Source organism: Falco cherrug, chromosome 6 (genome assembly GCF_023634085.1).
Source record: "Falco cherrug isolate bFalChe1 chromosome 6, bFalChe1.pri, whole genome shotgun sequence".
In the NCBI taxonomy this organism is placed as follows: domain Eukaryota; kingdom Metazoa; phylum Chordata; class Aves; order Falconiformes; family Falconidae; genus Falco; species Falco cherrug.
Window position 1 is genome coordinate 74,701,942 of NC_073702.1, and position 17,736 is coordinate 74,719,677.

The window sequence follows — 17,736 nt, forward strand, 5'->3', positions numbered from 1 at the left end:
CGGGGTACGGCGACAGAGCTGCCGGGCCCACGGCCAGTCCCTGGGCGGGGCGGGGCGGGCCACCAAGGCCGGGCCGGGGTCCCAAAGAGGGCGCAGAACCGCCGCCCGCCGCCAGGGGGCGTCCTCCGCACCCCCCGCCGCCGGGACGTCACCCCCGGGGGAGGAGGAGAGACTGGCAGGAGAGCTTAGCCAATCAGAGCCCCGGTAAGCGAGGAGGGGGCGGGACTTCCGGCGGCTCGAGGGTGGGAGGGCGGAGCCGCCTCCTCCCCGCAAGGCCCCGCCCCGGCGCGCGGCCGCGAGCTCGGGTGACGTCACCACGCCGGGGTTCTGCGGCGGGACGCGGGTGCGCGCGCCGCCCCCCCATACCCCACCCCCGCCGTGCAGCCCCGCTGCCGCCAGGGCCGCGCGCCCGCGTGCTGACGTCAGGGCGTGCGCGCCGCCGCCGCAGGCCTGCGCGGTTACCGAGCGGCGCGCGCAGCCTCGGCAGCGCCTGTGAGGAGCCGCCGCCGTCCGGGGCAGCCGCGCCGGGGGGATCCGCGCCGCGCCGAGCCGAGCCGGGGGGTTATGAGCCCGGGCGCCGCCACCTCCCCGTGAGGAGCAGCGGGCCCGTGGCGGCGCGGGGAGCGGGCGCGGCGCTGGGGCCGCCCCACGACAGGAAGCCATTTTGTGGGCCCCCTCCTCCTCCTCGCTCGTCGCCGCCGCCCTCGCTCGCGGCGCGGCCGGTGCTGCCGGCAGGGGTGGGCGGGCGGAGCCGCGGCGGGGGCGCCCGGTGAAGGAGGGCGGGGGGGCGAGCAGGGGGCCGGAGCGGGCGGCGGCGGCCGCCGCGCCTCCCCATGGCGAAGAAAACCTACGACCTGCTCTTCAAGCTGCTTCTCATCGGGGACTCGGGGGTCGGCAAGACCTGCGTGCTCTTCCGCTTCTCCGACGATGCCTTCAACACCACCTTCATCTCCACCATCGGTCAGTGCGTCTCCCGGGGGTCCGCCGCCCCCCCGGGCACCTCCCTCAGGCGGAACCCCCGCCCCGTGCCCGCCCCGGTGGGCTCTTGCAGCCCTGCCCCGGGCCGCTGCTTCGCAGCTCTTGGTCGCGCTTCTCCCTCTTGTGCCAAAACCCGTGTCCCAGGGTCCAGGGCCACTCCCGGCCCCCCCTTCCCCTCCTTGCGTCCCGGAGCCGGCCGCCCCGGTCACACCCGCCGCCGGCTTGGCCTCTGCTGCAGGGAGGAACGAATCGACGTTTCTCCGCAGTTGAGCGCAGCAGTTTTCTCGCCTCTCGGTGACCCTGAGCGACCCCCTCTTTTCCTCCCGTGGGGGTTGCCTTGGCAGCTTGCCCCCCCCCCTCCCTCCCTCCGCCAGCTAACGGCCGGAGCCCACCTGGCTCCTTCCATCACTGCCGCGGCCCGCCCCCCCCCCCCCCCCTCCCCGGCGTGCATGAGGGCGGTGGGGTTGCCATCCCTGCACGGTACCTTCCCGGCTATTGATGTGGCTTAGCAGAAATGATTACAGATTACGCTTGTGGGTGGGGTCTGTTTTCTCACCCAACAAAGCTGTCCTTCCCTCGCTGCTGAGTGAGCCGCCGGGCTTCTTGGCAAAGCTGACTTTAGCCCTTCGTTGGTGTGCGGCTCCAGATTAAGGTAGTTTCTTTGACATCGTGAAGGAGAGCTGCGTATCTTCCTAGGCATTCCTCTTTACGTTTCATCTGTGCTGTGAGGCAGGCCTTGCACCTAACATCCTTTCTTCCTGGGTTCATCATGTAGCGTTTGGCTTTTTGTTCTGAACACCGGTCTTGCTTTGCAGATGAAGAGTTCAGACGAGCAGCTTCTAACCATCTTGGTGACTGACTGGCAATTTAAGAAAATTCATGCCTCTGCTCTTTCTTGCAGTACCCACTGGTGCAACATGCAGATACCTACATGTGGAAAAATGAAAAACTTGGGGGGTGTTTGATTGGCATCTGGCTTTTTGTGCTTGATACAAATCCCTTAAATGATTGGCTGTACAGCTGTTTGCTGAGGGTAGGAGAACATAGTTTTGGTGTAAATCTTGTTGCTAGGTTTAAGTACACTCCTGTGTACTTCCTCGTTGGTGTTGAAACGTCACCCTAGAAAAGACGCTCTTGAGAAAGCCTTGGGTAATTTAAAGTGAAAGAAGATATATTTGGGACAATTAAGTGTCAAGACATGGTTGTTGCCTAAAAGCATTTAGGGCCTTAGCTTGGGGTTTTGCTGAATTGTTTGAGGGGCATGTGAGTGACGGTTGCTTAATCTTGTTTCTTAGAGTTGCATACCTTGACTATGGAAGGCTGTATTTATTTTGCTGCCGTGGCCATAGTGTAATTCTGCGCTGCTTGGCAAATTCTTACCCAGATCACATGGCATTTGTTGCTTTCTGTGTTTGCTGGGAACATTTATTTCAATTCTCAAAGTTAAAAATAGTCAGCGTCTTAGTTAAGAAGTCAGCAGATGCATGGTGGCTCCAGAGAACTTGTGCTCTTAGTGATGAGCGATTTTTAGTAATTAGTAATTTAGTAATTACTGTTAGTTCTTGGTCTAATTGTAGTTTTGAGCATTCAAGCAGAGTATCATCAGGTTTGGTAGCAAGTGTGCACGTGCAGGGTTTGGAAGTGTTACTGGACAGTCAGACCAATTTAGACCAGTAGGTATTTATTTCTGGAGTACATAAACCGTAGTGCATGTACACCTGAAGGCAAACAAGTTTTATTTCCTAAATTCTGAACTAAATATTTAGTTACATGGTGGAATTTAGCAGATTTTTGGGTACAAATAGGTTTTCTGTGTGGTGCTGAATTCCAGGTGCTTAACTGCCCAAAGATGTCTTAAATAATGTATTGTTTCCGTTGTTCTTTTGTAAGTAGCAGGGTAATGAGGAAACTTGGTGGGAAAGTGTCCCGTGCAAAGTAGTGTCAGTTGAAAGGGAGACTGCATTAGCATGTAGCCCATCCATGAATGAAAAATCTTGAACTGGGTTAAAATACCTGTCCATTTAGTTGTTCTCCGCATTATTACAACAAAGCGATTGAGTAATCATTTTGAAAATACGTTATCTCAAACTATCACCAGTAAATACAGTTTTTAGACTTTCTTAGGTTTTCCTCTGCTGCAGCAGTGATGGCAGCAATGGCAATCCAGGAACATAACATGGAGCCTGGAAAGGTGCTTTGCCTGGTGGTACCTGCTGCGATAAGTCCTGCAACAGTAGCTGTGCAACTTGGGCTGCTTTTGCAGCTGTAAGTGGGGAGTTTCAGGAAAAAACTCAGGTGGAGTCTTTGACATGTAGCAACAAGGAAATACTATTTCCAAAGCACTTGTGTACGCAATAGGGGACATGGAAGGTGACAGGCTTATTGACTGAATTGCTCCTTATATTTAAAAAAACCCAAACAACAAACTTGGTAGCTTGTTAGCTCTGATTCGTGGCTCTGTGTTTACACTGAGCTCCACCAAAGACCTGAGATAGCCAAGGAAGTGAAACTTGGCGTAGTGTTGGTGGCTGTAAGCAGGGACTGGCTGAGTCTTTCTAGTCTTCATAGGAAAAGACAGGTCTCAAAGAATATTGAAACTAGCCTGTGTATATATAAAGACAAGTGTGTGTGGCGGGCAGTGTTTTAATTCTATAAAACCCGAGGGTTGTCTGCATATGTAAGTGAAGATACAATAATAATGCATTTCTACTTTGTGTTAGTAACTTATATTTATTTACTCTCATTTTTACACATTTATAGGACGGATGAAGCATGATCCATGATGGAAGCTGGGATATAATTTACTATACCTGTAATTGAGTATACTCTTTAAACATTTGACTTTGAATCACTTCAATCTAATATTTCCTGCTAAAACAGCAGTTAATCTTTTGGATGTGATGAGGTGCATGTGTGAATGATTTCATTACCCTGTCTAGATGTACTATAAATAATCCAGATGGCTCTTCTGCAAGAATCCCTAAGTCATCGTAACCTCCCTGGGGAGAGCAGGGGCCTTGTCCTCAAATGCTGTGCTGCTGTTTTCAGGTAGAAAGGGAATAAGTTAGAGAAGACTTAGTCTGTCACAAACCATTTTTAATTTTAATAACTCTTCAGTAATCCTCTGGTGCAAAAATCATTTTTGTTATCTTTTTTGAGAAATTGTGGTCACTTTTCAGTTGTGTTCTACAAGATGCTCTACAGTTGAGTCAGGTCTGGTGGTGGTAGCTGTTCCTCTAGACAGTGATGTTCCCCTTAGGAGTGTGGTGCTCCTAAGCACAGAATACTGGCGACTTCTCTTAATGGGCTGCTGCCTGGTCTCCCCTCTCCCCTAACACTGCTAATTTTAGTATTTTCTCTGCTGCCACTTGTGCTACCAGTAGATTTTCTTTATTTTTAATGTTAAAAATGTTAGTACAAGTAACTTCCGGTCAATGTATACTTAAGATCTTCATTTTCTTTAGCAATTTTTTTTTTTACTGGCATTCAATGTGTCAAGTTGATGACAGTTTGAAGTGAAGCATTGAAAAATGATCTGTCAGAGCTCAGCAGGCACACTTTGTGAAGCTGTTCAGGGTCAGCAGGTAAAGCCCTGCCCTTTGCTGCCTGGACATAAGCAGGTGGAGGGGTCTGTTCCTGCAAGGCTGTCTGTCTAAAAATGTGAATGTCAAAACTGAACTCAGTCAAACAATAGCAATTACATGCTCAAGTGAAATGCAAATTAAGATGAGTCACAAAAAATGTTTTCCCATGAAATCTGACTACCTCTAGTAATGCACTCAAGAGAACAAAGGGTATGTAATCATTGTGAGATTCCCTCTAAATGCTACTGATATAGCTAAAGCATCCATGGATCTTAACCCATACTGAAGATGCAGTTTTGTTCTGCTTTTCTGGACTTTACTCACACTGATTGCAACTCTACAAATCTGAAGAGAGGGAGAAAAAGCAGTGTGATGTTTGAGGTTTGATCACCCCTTATTTTATTCTGAACACATACAAGTTCTTGATGGCAAAGCTGTGCTGGGAGTGTGCAAGTCTCTATTGTTTTAAATGCGAAGGTTTCTGACAATATTGTTTTTTCTCGTTTGTTTGTTTATTTGGCCTTTACTAGAAGTGATTTTGAGTTGCTAAGCACTGACTGTGGAATCATTGCGTATTGCTAAATTTAAGCAGTGATGTTTTCAAAAATCTGTCCTCAGATATCAAAAATATTAAATACAAGTTTCTTCTTACATCTTGGAAGGATTTATTTGCCCATGATTGTGATATATTAATATTGGGAAGGAAGGAGTCCGAGGTGGAGAATGGGGAAGAACCTGGCAGATCGTGGCAAAACAAGCTAGGTGCAGATTGTTTTGTATTGTGAAAATGCTTTTTATGGTGCTTGCGGTGAAGTTTGAATAACAAGTAGTTTCTGGGGTCCAAAGAAAGAGTATTACTACAGCAGCTGAAACTACTGGCTTACTTTTCCTTTTTTGTCTCATCTGTAGCTTGTAGGAGCGCAAACAATTTTGAGTTTTGTTTATATTGTCCCCAGGCTGTGGGTTCAGTCCGTATTTGACTCCTGGCATGGAGCAGGTGAATTAGGAAAACAAAAAACCCAACCAGCAAACCACCCCCAACAAACACCCCACACCCAACTCCTGTTCAGTCATTTTTATGACATGGGGTCCACAAATCATCACATATCAAGAGATGCAAAAATAATTTCTACACACAGGTAACTGAGCTGTAAAACTTGCTGTCACAGGAAGTTTTGGAGGGGAAAGTGTAAGCAGGTTCAGAATGAAAGTCGAAGATTGAAGTGACTCCATCGGTGGCTGTTAGATGTGATGCTCTGGATGCAGTCTCGAGCTTGGGAAACCCCTCAGCTACTGGTTGCTGGAGGTTGAACATGTATTCTTTGGCCTGGAGAGAGTGGTTCTTCTCACTTCTGTCTGCTGGGATGCCCAGGAGAAGGGTTATAGAGTGGATTGGACTTATGAGATATGGGATGATTGGGGTGGGGTGGGGTTTTCTTTTTGTTTTACTGGTTTTCTTTTTTTTTTTTTTTTTAATCTAGGGCCACAGATAATGAGCAGCAGTTTTGCTGCATGCCTCGCAGCGCTGTGTGTGGATGGCTGTACGGTGAAAAGCTGAGAAAGGGAGCTGTCTGGAAACTTTTTTTTTAACATAGCTATTTTTTCAGCTGAGCTGGATCAGTTCCCTGATCTGGCTTCTCATGTTACCATGTAAATCTGTACTGGCAGAGGGCATAGGGCATCTGGGGACATGGAAACACCAGAGTAGGTGGTACTTCTACTGAGCGGTTACTTGTGAAAATTCACTTTAGGGTTGCTATTCCGTGCTAACAAAGTGCTTGGCAGCAGTGCTAGCGTTCCCTCCTCCCTCCTGCACCCAGTATGAAACAAACCCTAACCTGGGCTTGCTCCTCTCCCAGTGCTGCTTCTGTCTCTGCCTCGGGGCAAAAGACAGTTGGTGGAAGGTGAGAAAGCTGCTGAACCCCAGTCCTCAGGCACATACCTGTGCGGTGGCGGTGCAGGACACATAGCTCTGCTGCTCCTTTTTCTGTTTGTCCTTGCACTGACGTGCTATTTATGTTCAACTGAAACTAATAGGCAGCTGTTACATAAATGTGCTAAGTATGATCAGAAGATGTGGAGACAAATGGAAGACAGTGTGTGGAAGTTGGCTGCTCCAATTAAGCCAGCACGGTGTCCAGGAGGAGACTGAGCTGTCACTTCAGCAGTAAGTGGAAAAGATAAAGAGTGGATGAAGTCGTTAACAGTTTCTAGGATAAAATGTGTTTTGGATTTGGAGCACAGGCCTGTAGCTTCTTCTGACAGGCTGTCCGTATACTCAGTGGTCTGATCTTGAATTTTACAAGAGCACATAAAATGCCTGTTGATGTTGGTAGAAAACTTGTGCAGGAGCCTCTATGCAGAGATACAGCCTTCATGTTTTTTTTGAAGTGACTATTTTTAGTGCCTTGTCAAGTGATAAGCACAACTAGGGGGTGCAGAGAAGCGATTTCCTCTTGACTTCCTGATTTACCTCTTTCAAAAGAAAATCTGTTACTCCCCTCTCTTTATCCTGGGAAAACAATCTTTTCTACCCTTAAAGTTAATACTGATATTTAATTAGAGAATTGGTTGAGAGTCTATTGATAAATACTTCTTCAGGGGACAGAAAAGAAGAATAATCCTAACATTAGGGGCTTTTTTAGGTTGTGCTAAGCAGATGTTGCTGCCTCCAGTCCAGTGATGCTGCATCATGTGTGGGATATCGTCTTGGCAGGCCATACTTGCTGTACCTGCTCCTGGCAGCCCTCGGGAGCAGGGTGTGGGTTGCTTCCACCATTCAGGTGGCAACAGCTTGCTCTTGTACTTTTCCTTTCTGGAGCTGTGGAAAGGCAGCGTGTTCCTGCTTGTTAGCAGTGCGGTGGAGGAAGAGCCAGAGAATCTCGGGAAGGAGAGCGGCTGGGAGCAGGCTGCTCCTGCCAGGAAACTTCATCCTGCCTGGGGTTGAGAAATGCCCAGGAAAAGCATTGGATGGAAGCAGGCTGCACGTATTCTCCTGGCAGCAGCAGCCGGTGCCTGCTTTGCTATGTCACCTTCTGATGACACAATATGTGGAGAAAGGTTTCAGCCGGTGTTGATTTTTTGTAATCCTTGAGAGAGGGGGTAAGGTACTTCAGAAAGGCTTTGTGAAAAACAGGCTTGTCAAATTCCCGGTGCTGTGGGAATTCCCTGTCTGGCCCTGGGGAAACAGGAAAGAGACAAGAGCTACTGCTGCAAGTAGTCTTGAATGTTGAGTGTTACGGTAAAACTTAACTGTGTGGGTTTTTCTTTTCTGCGTGGGTTTAACTAGAAGTCTTGCGTGGGTTTTAACTAAAGTCTCTGCATATTTTTGTTCTTTTCTGTAGCTAAAACAACTTGAGGCTTTCTTTCCCACTGGGATTTTGGCTGTTTTATACTGCGTGGCCTGGAGAAATACCAGGTTGTCTCTTGCATTTCCAAAATCTGACTCAGCACTCCCTGAGAGAGGCCTGCTTGCTTGGTTGCCATTAAGTATGGAATACCTACACTGCTATCTATACCCGTACAGCTTTTTCCTCAAGGATGCTTTTCAGACTGGTGTTCTTCCATATTTCAACAAATGATTAACTCTTACAGATACCAGATACGCTGAAGCAGTTGTCTGACTGAGGGGAATGCTGGAAATGGTCTCTTCATGATAATGTGGGTCTGGTGTGGCATGCTGCTTTACGTATTGGGAGTTCTGTTAGTACCACAGTCTGACAGGGCCGTGACCAACATTGTCTTCAGTGGGAGGCTGTCTTGGCCCAAGATCTGAGCTTCAGAACCCTTAAAAGACATGCTTTACAGAGATGGGTAGTGCTGTGATAACTTCAGGTGTTTACCCATTTTAAGCCAGGGTATGGTACCGCTTCCTTGGCTGTCCTTTGATTTATGAGGTTATCAGAAGGTTTGTTGAAGATGCTCTTGTCGAGTTCTCATCTGTGGCTCACATTTGAGATCAAACTCCTGTGTCTGTTCTGTGGCAGCATTCACTGAACTGTATGCACGTGGTCCCAAATAAAAAGTTATTCTGCCCTCTGAGATTATGTCTTAACTTGGTGTTACCAGCCTTTTAGTCTTCTAGAGTAAAGGTAATTTTACATTTTACTTCAGGTGTTCAGGTACTAACTTCAGGCATCTGGACATAGGAATTAACCTCTTGATGTCTGATGTATTTGTGTGCCAAGTGTCAGCTCTCCTTCCCTTCTAACTGTAGGCATGTTACTTGCTCTTCCTCACCACCATATCTCACTGGCAGCTTACTTGCCTGTAGTAGCTAACTTGATTGCACTTTTTAAACTGTTCAACTATTGCAGATCTACAGTAAACGTCTAATGCAGATAATTAAAAAAAAGTTGAAAATCTTGGTAGCAGTATCTAGATATTAACAGTTCCTTAGGTAGCAATCTTAATTTCACACTTTCAAAGGCTTGCTGCAGTCTGTGTCTTAGCCTCTTCCCTCCCTTTTCTGAAATGGGATTCCTCTAGCATAACTCGCTTGTTAAAAGCTGAACTGTCAGTGTGGGTTAGCTGCCTAGGCCTCTTCTGTAGTTGGGGCGAGGGAAAATAAGAAACCCGTCCATCCGAACATGGCTGTACATATGCACGCCTTTCACTTTAGAGGAAGCTTAGGTGTGTAACTTAAATATAGCTGTCTAATTGTTTATTAAATGAATCCCACCAATGCTTCTGTTTCATTTAGCATTACTGTGAAATGCTTTCATCTCAGTGTAACTTTTTGATCTTGCCAATAAACAACAAGTTTATTTATTTATTTTAGCTATGCAGGTTTCTGGTGCAAAGAAAGATAACTACCAGCTAGTTCTTTGGGTTTTATATTTCATGTTAGTTTGTCTGGGATAGCATGGATCAGAAATGAGAGTTCTCTGCAAAATCTGGTGCTCTGGAACGTCTGGTGCTTCTCCTGTCTACTTCAGTGAGCAGGACTGGTGAACAGAAATGCTGGTGGCTTGCATGGAAGGGGGCTCAGAAACTCCACCTGTGACAGTATTAGACCGTTAGTGTCTGCTGAGACATTGTGGCCATGTGCCAAGGCATGCGTCCCGGTGTGCTTGAGGCCTTGACCAAGAACCAGGAGGTCTTGGTCAGAGAACCAGCCAGAGAACCAGGAGGATGTGGCTGCCTGGGTTCGGGTCATGGGCGTTCGCTGCAGTGCTGCCTGAGGCTGCTGCTGAGGACAAGAAGCTGCGGACACAAGGTGTAACAGGGAAAACTCAGCCTGGGTGTTTGGGGAAAAAATTGTGATGAAGGTGGTGTGCAACCAGAACAGATACAGAGAAATGATGGGATTGCTGTCTTTGGGGTAATAAACATATTTCTAGAAGAGACCTCAGGCAGTCTGAACTAACAGTGTTGGTCCTGGGTGCCAGGACAGGACCTGGGTTAAAGGTCCGAATTCCCAGTGTGTGTTAGAGCTGGCTGCTGGGTCTGACTGAAAGCATTATAGTCTGGAGAGATTCCTGCTGGAAGTAGCCTTTTGATCAGAGTATTAGATCTGAAGGTGGCTTTGCAAAGCCAACAGCTTTGTGAAGAGCTTCTAACAAAGTAGTTTCTTAAGAGGTAGAAGAAAAAACTGATAGAGGTGGCATGTGATGGCTTGCTCAGGGCAAGTTTGGATGTTGCTCATCTAGCTTTTGCAGGAGCTTCAGCACTGCTGCCGAACTCTGAGCAGGCATCTCTTTGGTCAGAGCTGCTGTCACCGTTGTGGTTTCTAACCGTGTAATTTGCGGTGCTGCTGGTCCAGCTATGGGTAAAACTCTTCTTCAGCCCCAGCTCTGTATAAACCTTGATGTAATTTTCTGACATAGTCCTTTTCAACAGCGTAGTCACATGCTTTGTTGCAGGATAGATGTGGGGTGCAGTTCCTTTGCTGAGGTGGGATAGCTGACTGTGTGACCACTTTGGGCTCCCTTCAGTGCAAAGGGAAACAGGTTTATTCCATAAGAATTGAAACTGTGAGTCTCCGTGGTTGCTTTGCCAAGTAAGCATAAATTCTCATCATCTTGAGGCGCAAGAGAGCTGGCAAGGTGCTGGCTAGCTTGAGGCTTTTTTCTTCTTGCAGATGAGGTGTAGCTAACCTTGCCGCAGCGTACAGCAAACTACAAAGAATCCAAACAAGTCTTACACCCTCCAGTGCTACCTTGGGAGAAGCCAGTGTTTTGGGGTAGCAATAACTTTTGGTTCTAGGTGTGTTGTATGACGTTCTTTCGTTTTTTTTTCAGTTTCACAAGTATGTAATTCCTGGCTCTTTTCTCAGTATGTAATTTCTCAGGCTCTTTCTATGAGTTCAATTTGAGTGTTGCAGTATCAGTATTACCTGAAAAAGGTGATAAAACTTACTGATAAATGTGGTGCTTCTGGGCAATATTGTAGCATAGGCATGCTTTTTTGCCCCCCCCCCCCCTTTTTTTTTTTTTTACTTGAAGCTTTTTTCCCTGCTCATTAGCTTGACAACACTACCATTCATCATCTTGCTTGCTGGGGAACTTAGAGGTTGAGTAGAAACATCTGGTGTGACAAAACTTGACCTCTTCCAAGAGCAGGGAGTTGGAGGAGCTTTGATGGTCACACTGTGCCCTACAGCTCAAGGTGTGGAGATTCTTATAGATTCCTAGAACTTGGTGTAAACCAAAGGTAAGTACCTGCTGCCATGCTTTGACTCTGAAGTCCCTGTGTTTCTTGATGCTGAAGGGTTAATAAATTCAAGCTTCTTCTGAAACTTAGGTATTGGAGTGTAAGTTGATATTCAGTAACTGAAAGCATCCTAAATCATAGGCAAGTGCTTCAGTTAAATACATATTGAATTGTGCTAATGCAGTGCAAGCAATGGAGCTTCAAAGTTGAATATGCTGTATTTAACACTAGACAATGCCATTCTTTGGAGTCTGTGTAGGAAATAATAGGTGTGTCCTTAACCAGCAATTTAGTATTGAAAATTTGACAAAGGGCTGGGTCACAGCTTATTTCAACCCTCTTGTAAATGGGAATGATGCTCAGATAGCATTTTAAGACTGCAGTGCCTGGTGCTTTAGTAGTGTGAGTATGTATCCAACGCCAACAACGACCAAAGTTGCGGCTGTAGTGTAGCCTAGGTAACTTGACTTAGGGTACTTTAAGGGTAGTATTTTCTGTGTGTCATTTCCAGCAATAAGTCACTTACAAGCACATGTGTTCTTCTCAGTGAGTTGAAAAAGGCAGCTGGTAGACTGTTTCACCAGAGAAAACATTTAAAAGTTAAGTGCAGTAAGTACTTGGTGGCCCTCATAAAGCCATAATGACTTTGGAAAACTTCAGTTGTACTATGAGGTGTATAAAGCATTACAAGCTTTCATTTCTCAAATACTGGTAGTGATGACATCATGTAAACAAACTGCTAAGTCTCTTTGGAAACGATGGGAGAATCTCTCCGTTTTGCTGTTAGAAATTTGAAATCCTGATGCGGTACCTGTGGCAGTGTTTCAGTGTATTTAGTGTCTTTCATCTGCTGGCGTGGCTGAAACTACTAAAATATAGGTCAGTGGGTTCAGCTGAAGAGTATATGTTCCAGCAAGTTGCCTGGTCTGAAAATACAAGTGATGGTCTTTCCTTCCTTTCTTCGGCAGTAAGGAGTTATAATTACTGAAACAAGAAGTAACTGTTCTGAGTTTCTGCACTGCAGTGGGTCATAGTTGCGGAAGCTGGGAATGGAAAGAGCTTCTGGGCTCTTCTTGAGCTTCTTCTAACTATTTATAACGGATTGAATGGCTGAATCTTTTTAATGGCCTCTAAGACAGTACCTGCCTCTTCAGTAAAGATAATGCTTTTCTGGAATGAATCTACTTGTCTGTCTGCTGAGTATAAATTAGCCAGGGTAAGTGTTAACTTGAATTTTTTTAAATGTAATTTGAGGACAAATTTTGTTTCATAAATAGAAGCAGTTTATGTGAAAGCAGATTCATGTACTGTATATATTCTAGCTAACAAATACAGTGTAAGTAGGCTAAGATGTGCATGAAAACTGATTTAATTGGCTGTAATTGAACTTGAACAAACTTAGTGCATATCCTTGGTGGTTTAGAGTAGAATTCCAATTAGCTGTGAATTTGTTTGTGAACTGTCTGTAGGCTTTCTGGAGTCCAGACCTTTCCCTGCCATGATTTTTTTAGGTATGGGACCTAAAGGGCTTTGCTGACAAAAGGGTTTGCAGGGATACGCCTGCTTTGTGTGATGCCCTGCCTAAAAATATGTGCTGGTAAAGGTGGCTGGCAGAGTTCTGGTGCCTGGGCTAGAAGTTTGAGTATATAAGAAAGTGAAAGATGTAATGGCAGAGAATTAAATCGGCCCTCAGACCTGGAATTAACTGACACTAAGCAGGGATTATTGCTGCATGGGAACAATTCTGAAGTACTGCTTCTTGCTAGAGCTTCATTTCCTGCCCCTCCCCCCACCCCATCCCCCTTTACTACCTTATGAATAAAAACCTTACTGTCTCTTCTGTCTCTTGGTATGCATAAAACATCACTAAAATAGTTCCTTTGTTCATTTTCTTTTATTTTGCTTGTGGGAGCTTTGTGCAAGGTTTAGCTGCTGGAGTAACAAAATGATTAAGTTTCTTTTTCTGGGAAAAGTAACTGCTTGTGTTGAAACTGTACGTGATCTCATAGACCTAAGTGGCTGTGTAGGTGGTGTCAACAGGAAGCTTTAGTTTTCTTTCTGAGCAGAGATATTTTTTTTATATAGAAATAAATTTGAACTGTACTTTCAAATGACTTCTGAAACTCCTTCACTGGAAGGAATATGGTTAAGTGAAGAGAGATCCTGTGGGACCTTCATGGGTTGAGCTGCTTGCTTTCTGTGGCCACCTCTGATCTTTCTGCACAGCAGGCTGTATTGAGGACTGCCGAACCCCAACTTATGGGCTGTATATAGTTAGACTTCACTAAACAAAAGTTGCTTTAATGCTTGTAAATGAGATGAAGGCAACTGGGGAGGAGAGAAGGCTTCATAACCGGTTCTGGCCTGAGAGATGGCTTCTGTCCCTGTTGTACGTGATGGGTTATTCACACCAAAGTGAGATTCTTTGAACCTTCGTCATTGTCTGGAATCTCAACTTCAGTCTGCTTGGTGTGAATGTTAGGTAGACTCACTGCACCCAGAATTCATGGCAGCTGTTCTTAGACCATATCTACTGAATTCATGCTTAAGCTAAATGTGCCGAATACTTAACCCCTGGAAATGGCTGTCACTTGATGACCAGAATCTAGTGCCTGCCTCCATTTTATTGGGAAATGGTCCTTGCCCTGGTTATCAGGGCCTGGGCAAAGTTCAGGAGATACGGAGAGTGATAGTGCTTAAGTCAAAACCATGACATTAGAACCATACCAGGATGACTTCGGCGCACTGGCTGAAGTGTTCTGCTCCTGGGGACTTCCCTTGCCTTTAGTTGACTCACTGCTGGATGTGGCCTCATTGTGCTGTTCAGTGTTTCATACCTGGGAGGTTTCATGGGCATGGCTGATGCAGTTAGAGCTTCCCAGGAGTCCCCTACCCTGTTGCTTTGCCAGAGGTAGAAAAAACATGTTGTTCTTTCGTATTGCCTCAGCTGTCTCCCTCAATTTAAATCACCAGTGGTGTTTGTTCATCACCCAAAATTGTGGATTGAATTGTGGAGACCTAAATGCATGTGCTGTCGTCACTCCCTTTGAACATGGAGGAGGAGTATGACGTGACTCCTCTCAAGGAAAGGTTACTAGAAACCAGGTTATTTGAGCTCTTGTGGATTATCTTTGTTTTGTTAAGACACTTTTCCCTACAGACCTCCGATCAGGCACCTCTAATTAATGTTCTTAAGCTCCTGTATCTTAGTTCCTCCCTTGGAGGAGTTATTTTCACTTTCCAGGAAATTTTGTACTAATCTTTGCAAATAAACTTCATTACTACCTTTTTGTTTGCAGGTCAGTATTTAAAGGTGTGCAGTAGATGAAGTAAGGGAGCTAGAACCTGAGATACATGTGGAATTCTTGTCACTGCCGTGTTATTGTTGAATGAGGCAGTGCCATTTTTTTAAAATACTTTCAGAGTGGGTCCATGTGATGGGACCTCAGCTATGTGTGCTGAATGGTACTTTCTTACCTTCTATTTATTTGGATTTGCTGTTTTAATTCCAAGTATGGGGATGAACAGCACTTCACATTGTAATCAATCTGTTAAACATCTGAACAATGCCACTTAAGGAAAAGCAGCTTCGTGGAATTCTTGATGTATTGATACTCTTTGCTTCCTTGCAGCCTTGTGGGTGCTGAGACCTAAATGTGTGGGCATAATCTGTATTTAAAGACACAAAAATCTTACTGTTTGTGTTCCAGCTAATTTAACAATTTACATCTGCAAGTATCCAGTGCATAATAGCAAGGTAATGGACCTCACTCTATTGGAGGGGAGTAAAGTGGAAAAAAAAGAGATCTCAGGATTTGTTTCTGAAGATTGTTTTTTGAAAAAATATAGGTGACAGTAGTAGAGAGGTGGAAGGTCACAGTTGCTGTGTAGGTGCAGCAACCTGGTATATGGAGAACAGACTACTCATAATGCTTTTGTCTCCTTGATTATATTATTTTTTTTAATACTTACTTTCAGTAGTGCCTCCAAGTGCTTTTAAAAAATTTCTGGTAGCAATATTGACTTCTGTAATGATGTACTCTAGAATAAACGCATAGGTGTTAACTTGTGATTTTATTACAGATCTCTGAAGAATGATTGTTGAAGAGGTTTTGAGTGAGGCTAGTAGTGAGAGAAATATTTTGGTGCTCTGGAAGGCCGAGTCTTGACCTAGATTTAACATGCGTCCTTGAAATGAACTGATGCACGAAGGAAGCTTGCATGCTTACGACTTGTCTGCCACTTTGAAGGAAAATGGGAACACTTCAAAAAGAATTTCAAGTTAGAACAACAAGAGTGAAGGACACTTTCCCAAGTCTTGTAATTCTGAATATTGTTCATATCTGAACTGGATGCAGGTGGAATATGAAGAAGAATGCTTGGAAAGCTCCAGCGAGACAACTGCAGATGGGGGAGGCAGCAGTGCAGTATGAGGATCCCCCGTTTCTGCCGATGATGAATATGTGAATGAGTTCATGATCTGTGGCCTTTCCCAGATAAGAGGTCAGGCTGGATAACAAAGTCCTTCTATTGTTTGGGGGGGATTAAGCCAGGTATTTGGGGGGATATAAACCAGAGTACTGGATTTGTCACCAAAATGGATATTCAGCTGAGTCCCCTGTATCAGTTAATCAGTGTTGATTTGCATAAATCAAATATCCCTGCAACGTGTGAGTCTTATTTGTTCGTGATATGTGACAGCACTTGAAAGCACAACAAATAAAGGCATCTAGAATGGAAGAATGTAGGTCACAGTAGGAAGCTGCTGTCTCACAGGATTGTCATCTGCTTTGTTAAGAATAGATTAATTGGTAGGAGGCGATCTGGCAGCAGTGCTACTGCTGATGTCCTGTGTTCTCCCTTGCATTACTTATTCTGGAATTTATCGGTATTAATGTGGTATAAGTGAAACTTATGACAGTTTTATAAAGATATTGTAAAATCATACTGAAAAACGGAAGTTTCAGGAAAGAGCCATAGGGGTCACTGGAAGAGGCTGACAGGGCTTGACCAGTCTATTGGAAAGGAAATCACTTTTTTTTTAATTAAAAAAAAAAAAAATCTCTAGCAAATTTTTGCTGAATCAAGGTTAGCAAAAATCCAGGTAAATGGATTGTTTGGATTTTGAGAATCTACTGCTTTCTTAAAAATAGGTGCTAGAATTAAATGAGTGGTTTATTAAAATAAACACCATCTCACTGGCAAAACCATCGTTAAATACAGGTTAAGAATCTTTAACTTAGCTTTACAGAGAGAGGGGTCTGGTCGTAATTACTTTTCTTGATACCTGCTCTGATACCTGATCTACAAATATACCAGTTTTCAGGATGTTTCAGGTACTGTGGATCCAGTCAAAGGTACAGTTATTCCCCTGGTACATTCTATGAATGTTACCAGAAAAATAGTTCTGTGTAGCTGTTGCTATCGAGGTGTCATGGATTGAGGCTGGTGACCTCGAGATAAAGGAGTGACTGTTTACCCAAGTGATAGTTCACAAGGGTACTAAAAGTGAGTATGCAATGGGTTGTTCAGTGAATGGGTGACTAGTAGAGCATGTGAGGGATGGTCTTTGGGAAAAGAGAGGCTTTAGGTGGTAGTCTAGGGATGGGAGGATTGACACCAGTGACAGGATGTGTGGGAAGGAGTGGTGGAAAAAAATTTAACACTAATTACATCATCATTTGTGGCTGGTAGAATTGAATAATTAAATCACTTGTTTCTGTTACCATTGTCCTCCCCTGCCTAGCTCAATCAGAAATGGGCTCTCAAACAGGACACTTCATGGATGTTTTCTCTTGCTGAGTTGTAGGACTTTTAGATTACTAGAATTAACTAAGTGTATGCGTCCTAAGGTTTCATGTAAGGTATGTGTTAACTTTTAGATGCAACTTCTGGTGCTGTGTAAGTGCAGACCTGAAACCTTGCAGAGCAGGAAGAGTGAGTTCTTGTTGCCACTGTAGTTTGCACACTCTGCTAGGAAAGACTTACTGCAGAGAAGATGAAATGCTGTAACACAGGGATTCATTGACTTTGTGTTTTACTACAGTGTAAATCCCTAGTTTGCTCATATCTTGAGTACTTTGTTGTGCTCCCAGTCACTGAATGTCAAAAAATAATAGAATTAAAGGTTTAGTGGGGGGCAGAAAGGCAACCAATGGGCCATGTCAATGTCACCGGTTCTGTGATTCCCAGTACCCTCAGTGTTGGTCCTGGGGGGCTGCCACTGGCTCTCCCAGTAGCCTTTTCCAGGTGGTGGCTCTGGGAGCCCTCCAGCACTGCTTCGATTCATTTTCTGGGACCCCTTTGCTCTGACTGCTGAGCACTGGGCCTGGCGCTGGGCTGCTGTGTCTGAACAAGTCCTGTAGGTGCTCCCTACGCTACAACAGAATGGGAGACCTGAGTCATTGTAACTTCGGAGACTGGAAGGAAAATCTCTTGCTTAAGTTTGTCTCATGGATGATTACAGACTTTTTTTGGGGGGGGGCGGGGTTGTAAGCATTTATTTTAGGTCTGACCAGTG

General features: G+C 45.1%; 1 protein-coding gene and 1 long non-coding RNA gene across 2 annotated transcripts in view; both read left to right on the forward strand.

Annotated features, from left to right (window-relative positions):
- Positions 1 to 826: 826 nt before the first annotated feature.
- Positions 827 to 17,736, forward strand: part of RAB10 (RAB10, member RAS oncogene family) — a 49,538-nt gene continuing 32,628 nt past the window's right edge. The window contains exon 1 of the mRNA XM_005436713.4: positions 827 to 960. Within this exon, the coding sequence (XP_005436770.2) occupies positions 834 to 960 (127 nt within the window). The 5' untranslated portion in view covers positions 827 to 833. The remainder of the gene's footprint in view (positions 961 to 17,736) is intronic.
- On the forward strand, positions 11,017 to 15,883 carry LOC129736342 (uncharacterized). Its single transcript, XR_008732800.1, has 2 exons — positions 11,017 to 12,432; positions 15,300 to 15,883. It is a non-coding gene; the product is annotated as an uncharacterized LOC129736342 (long non-coding RNA).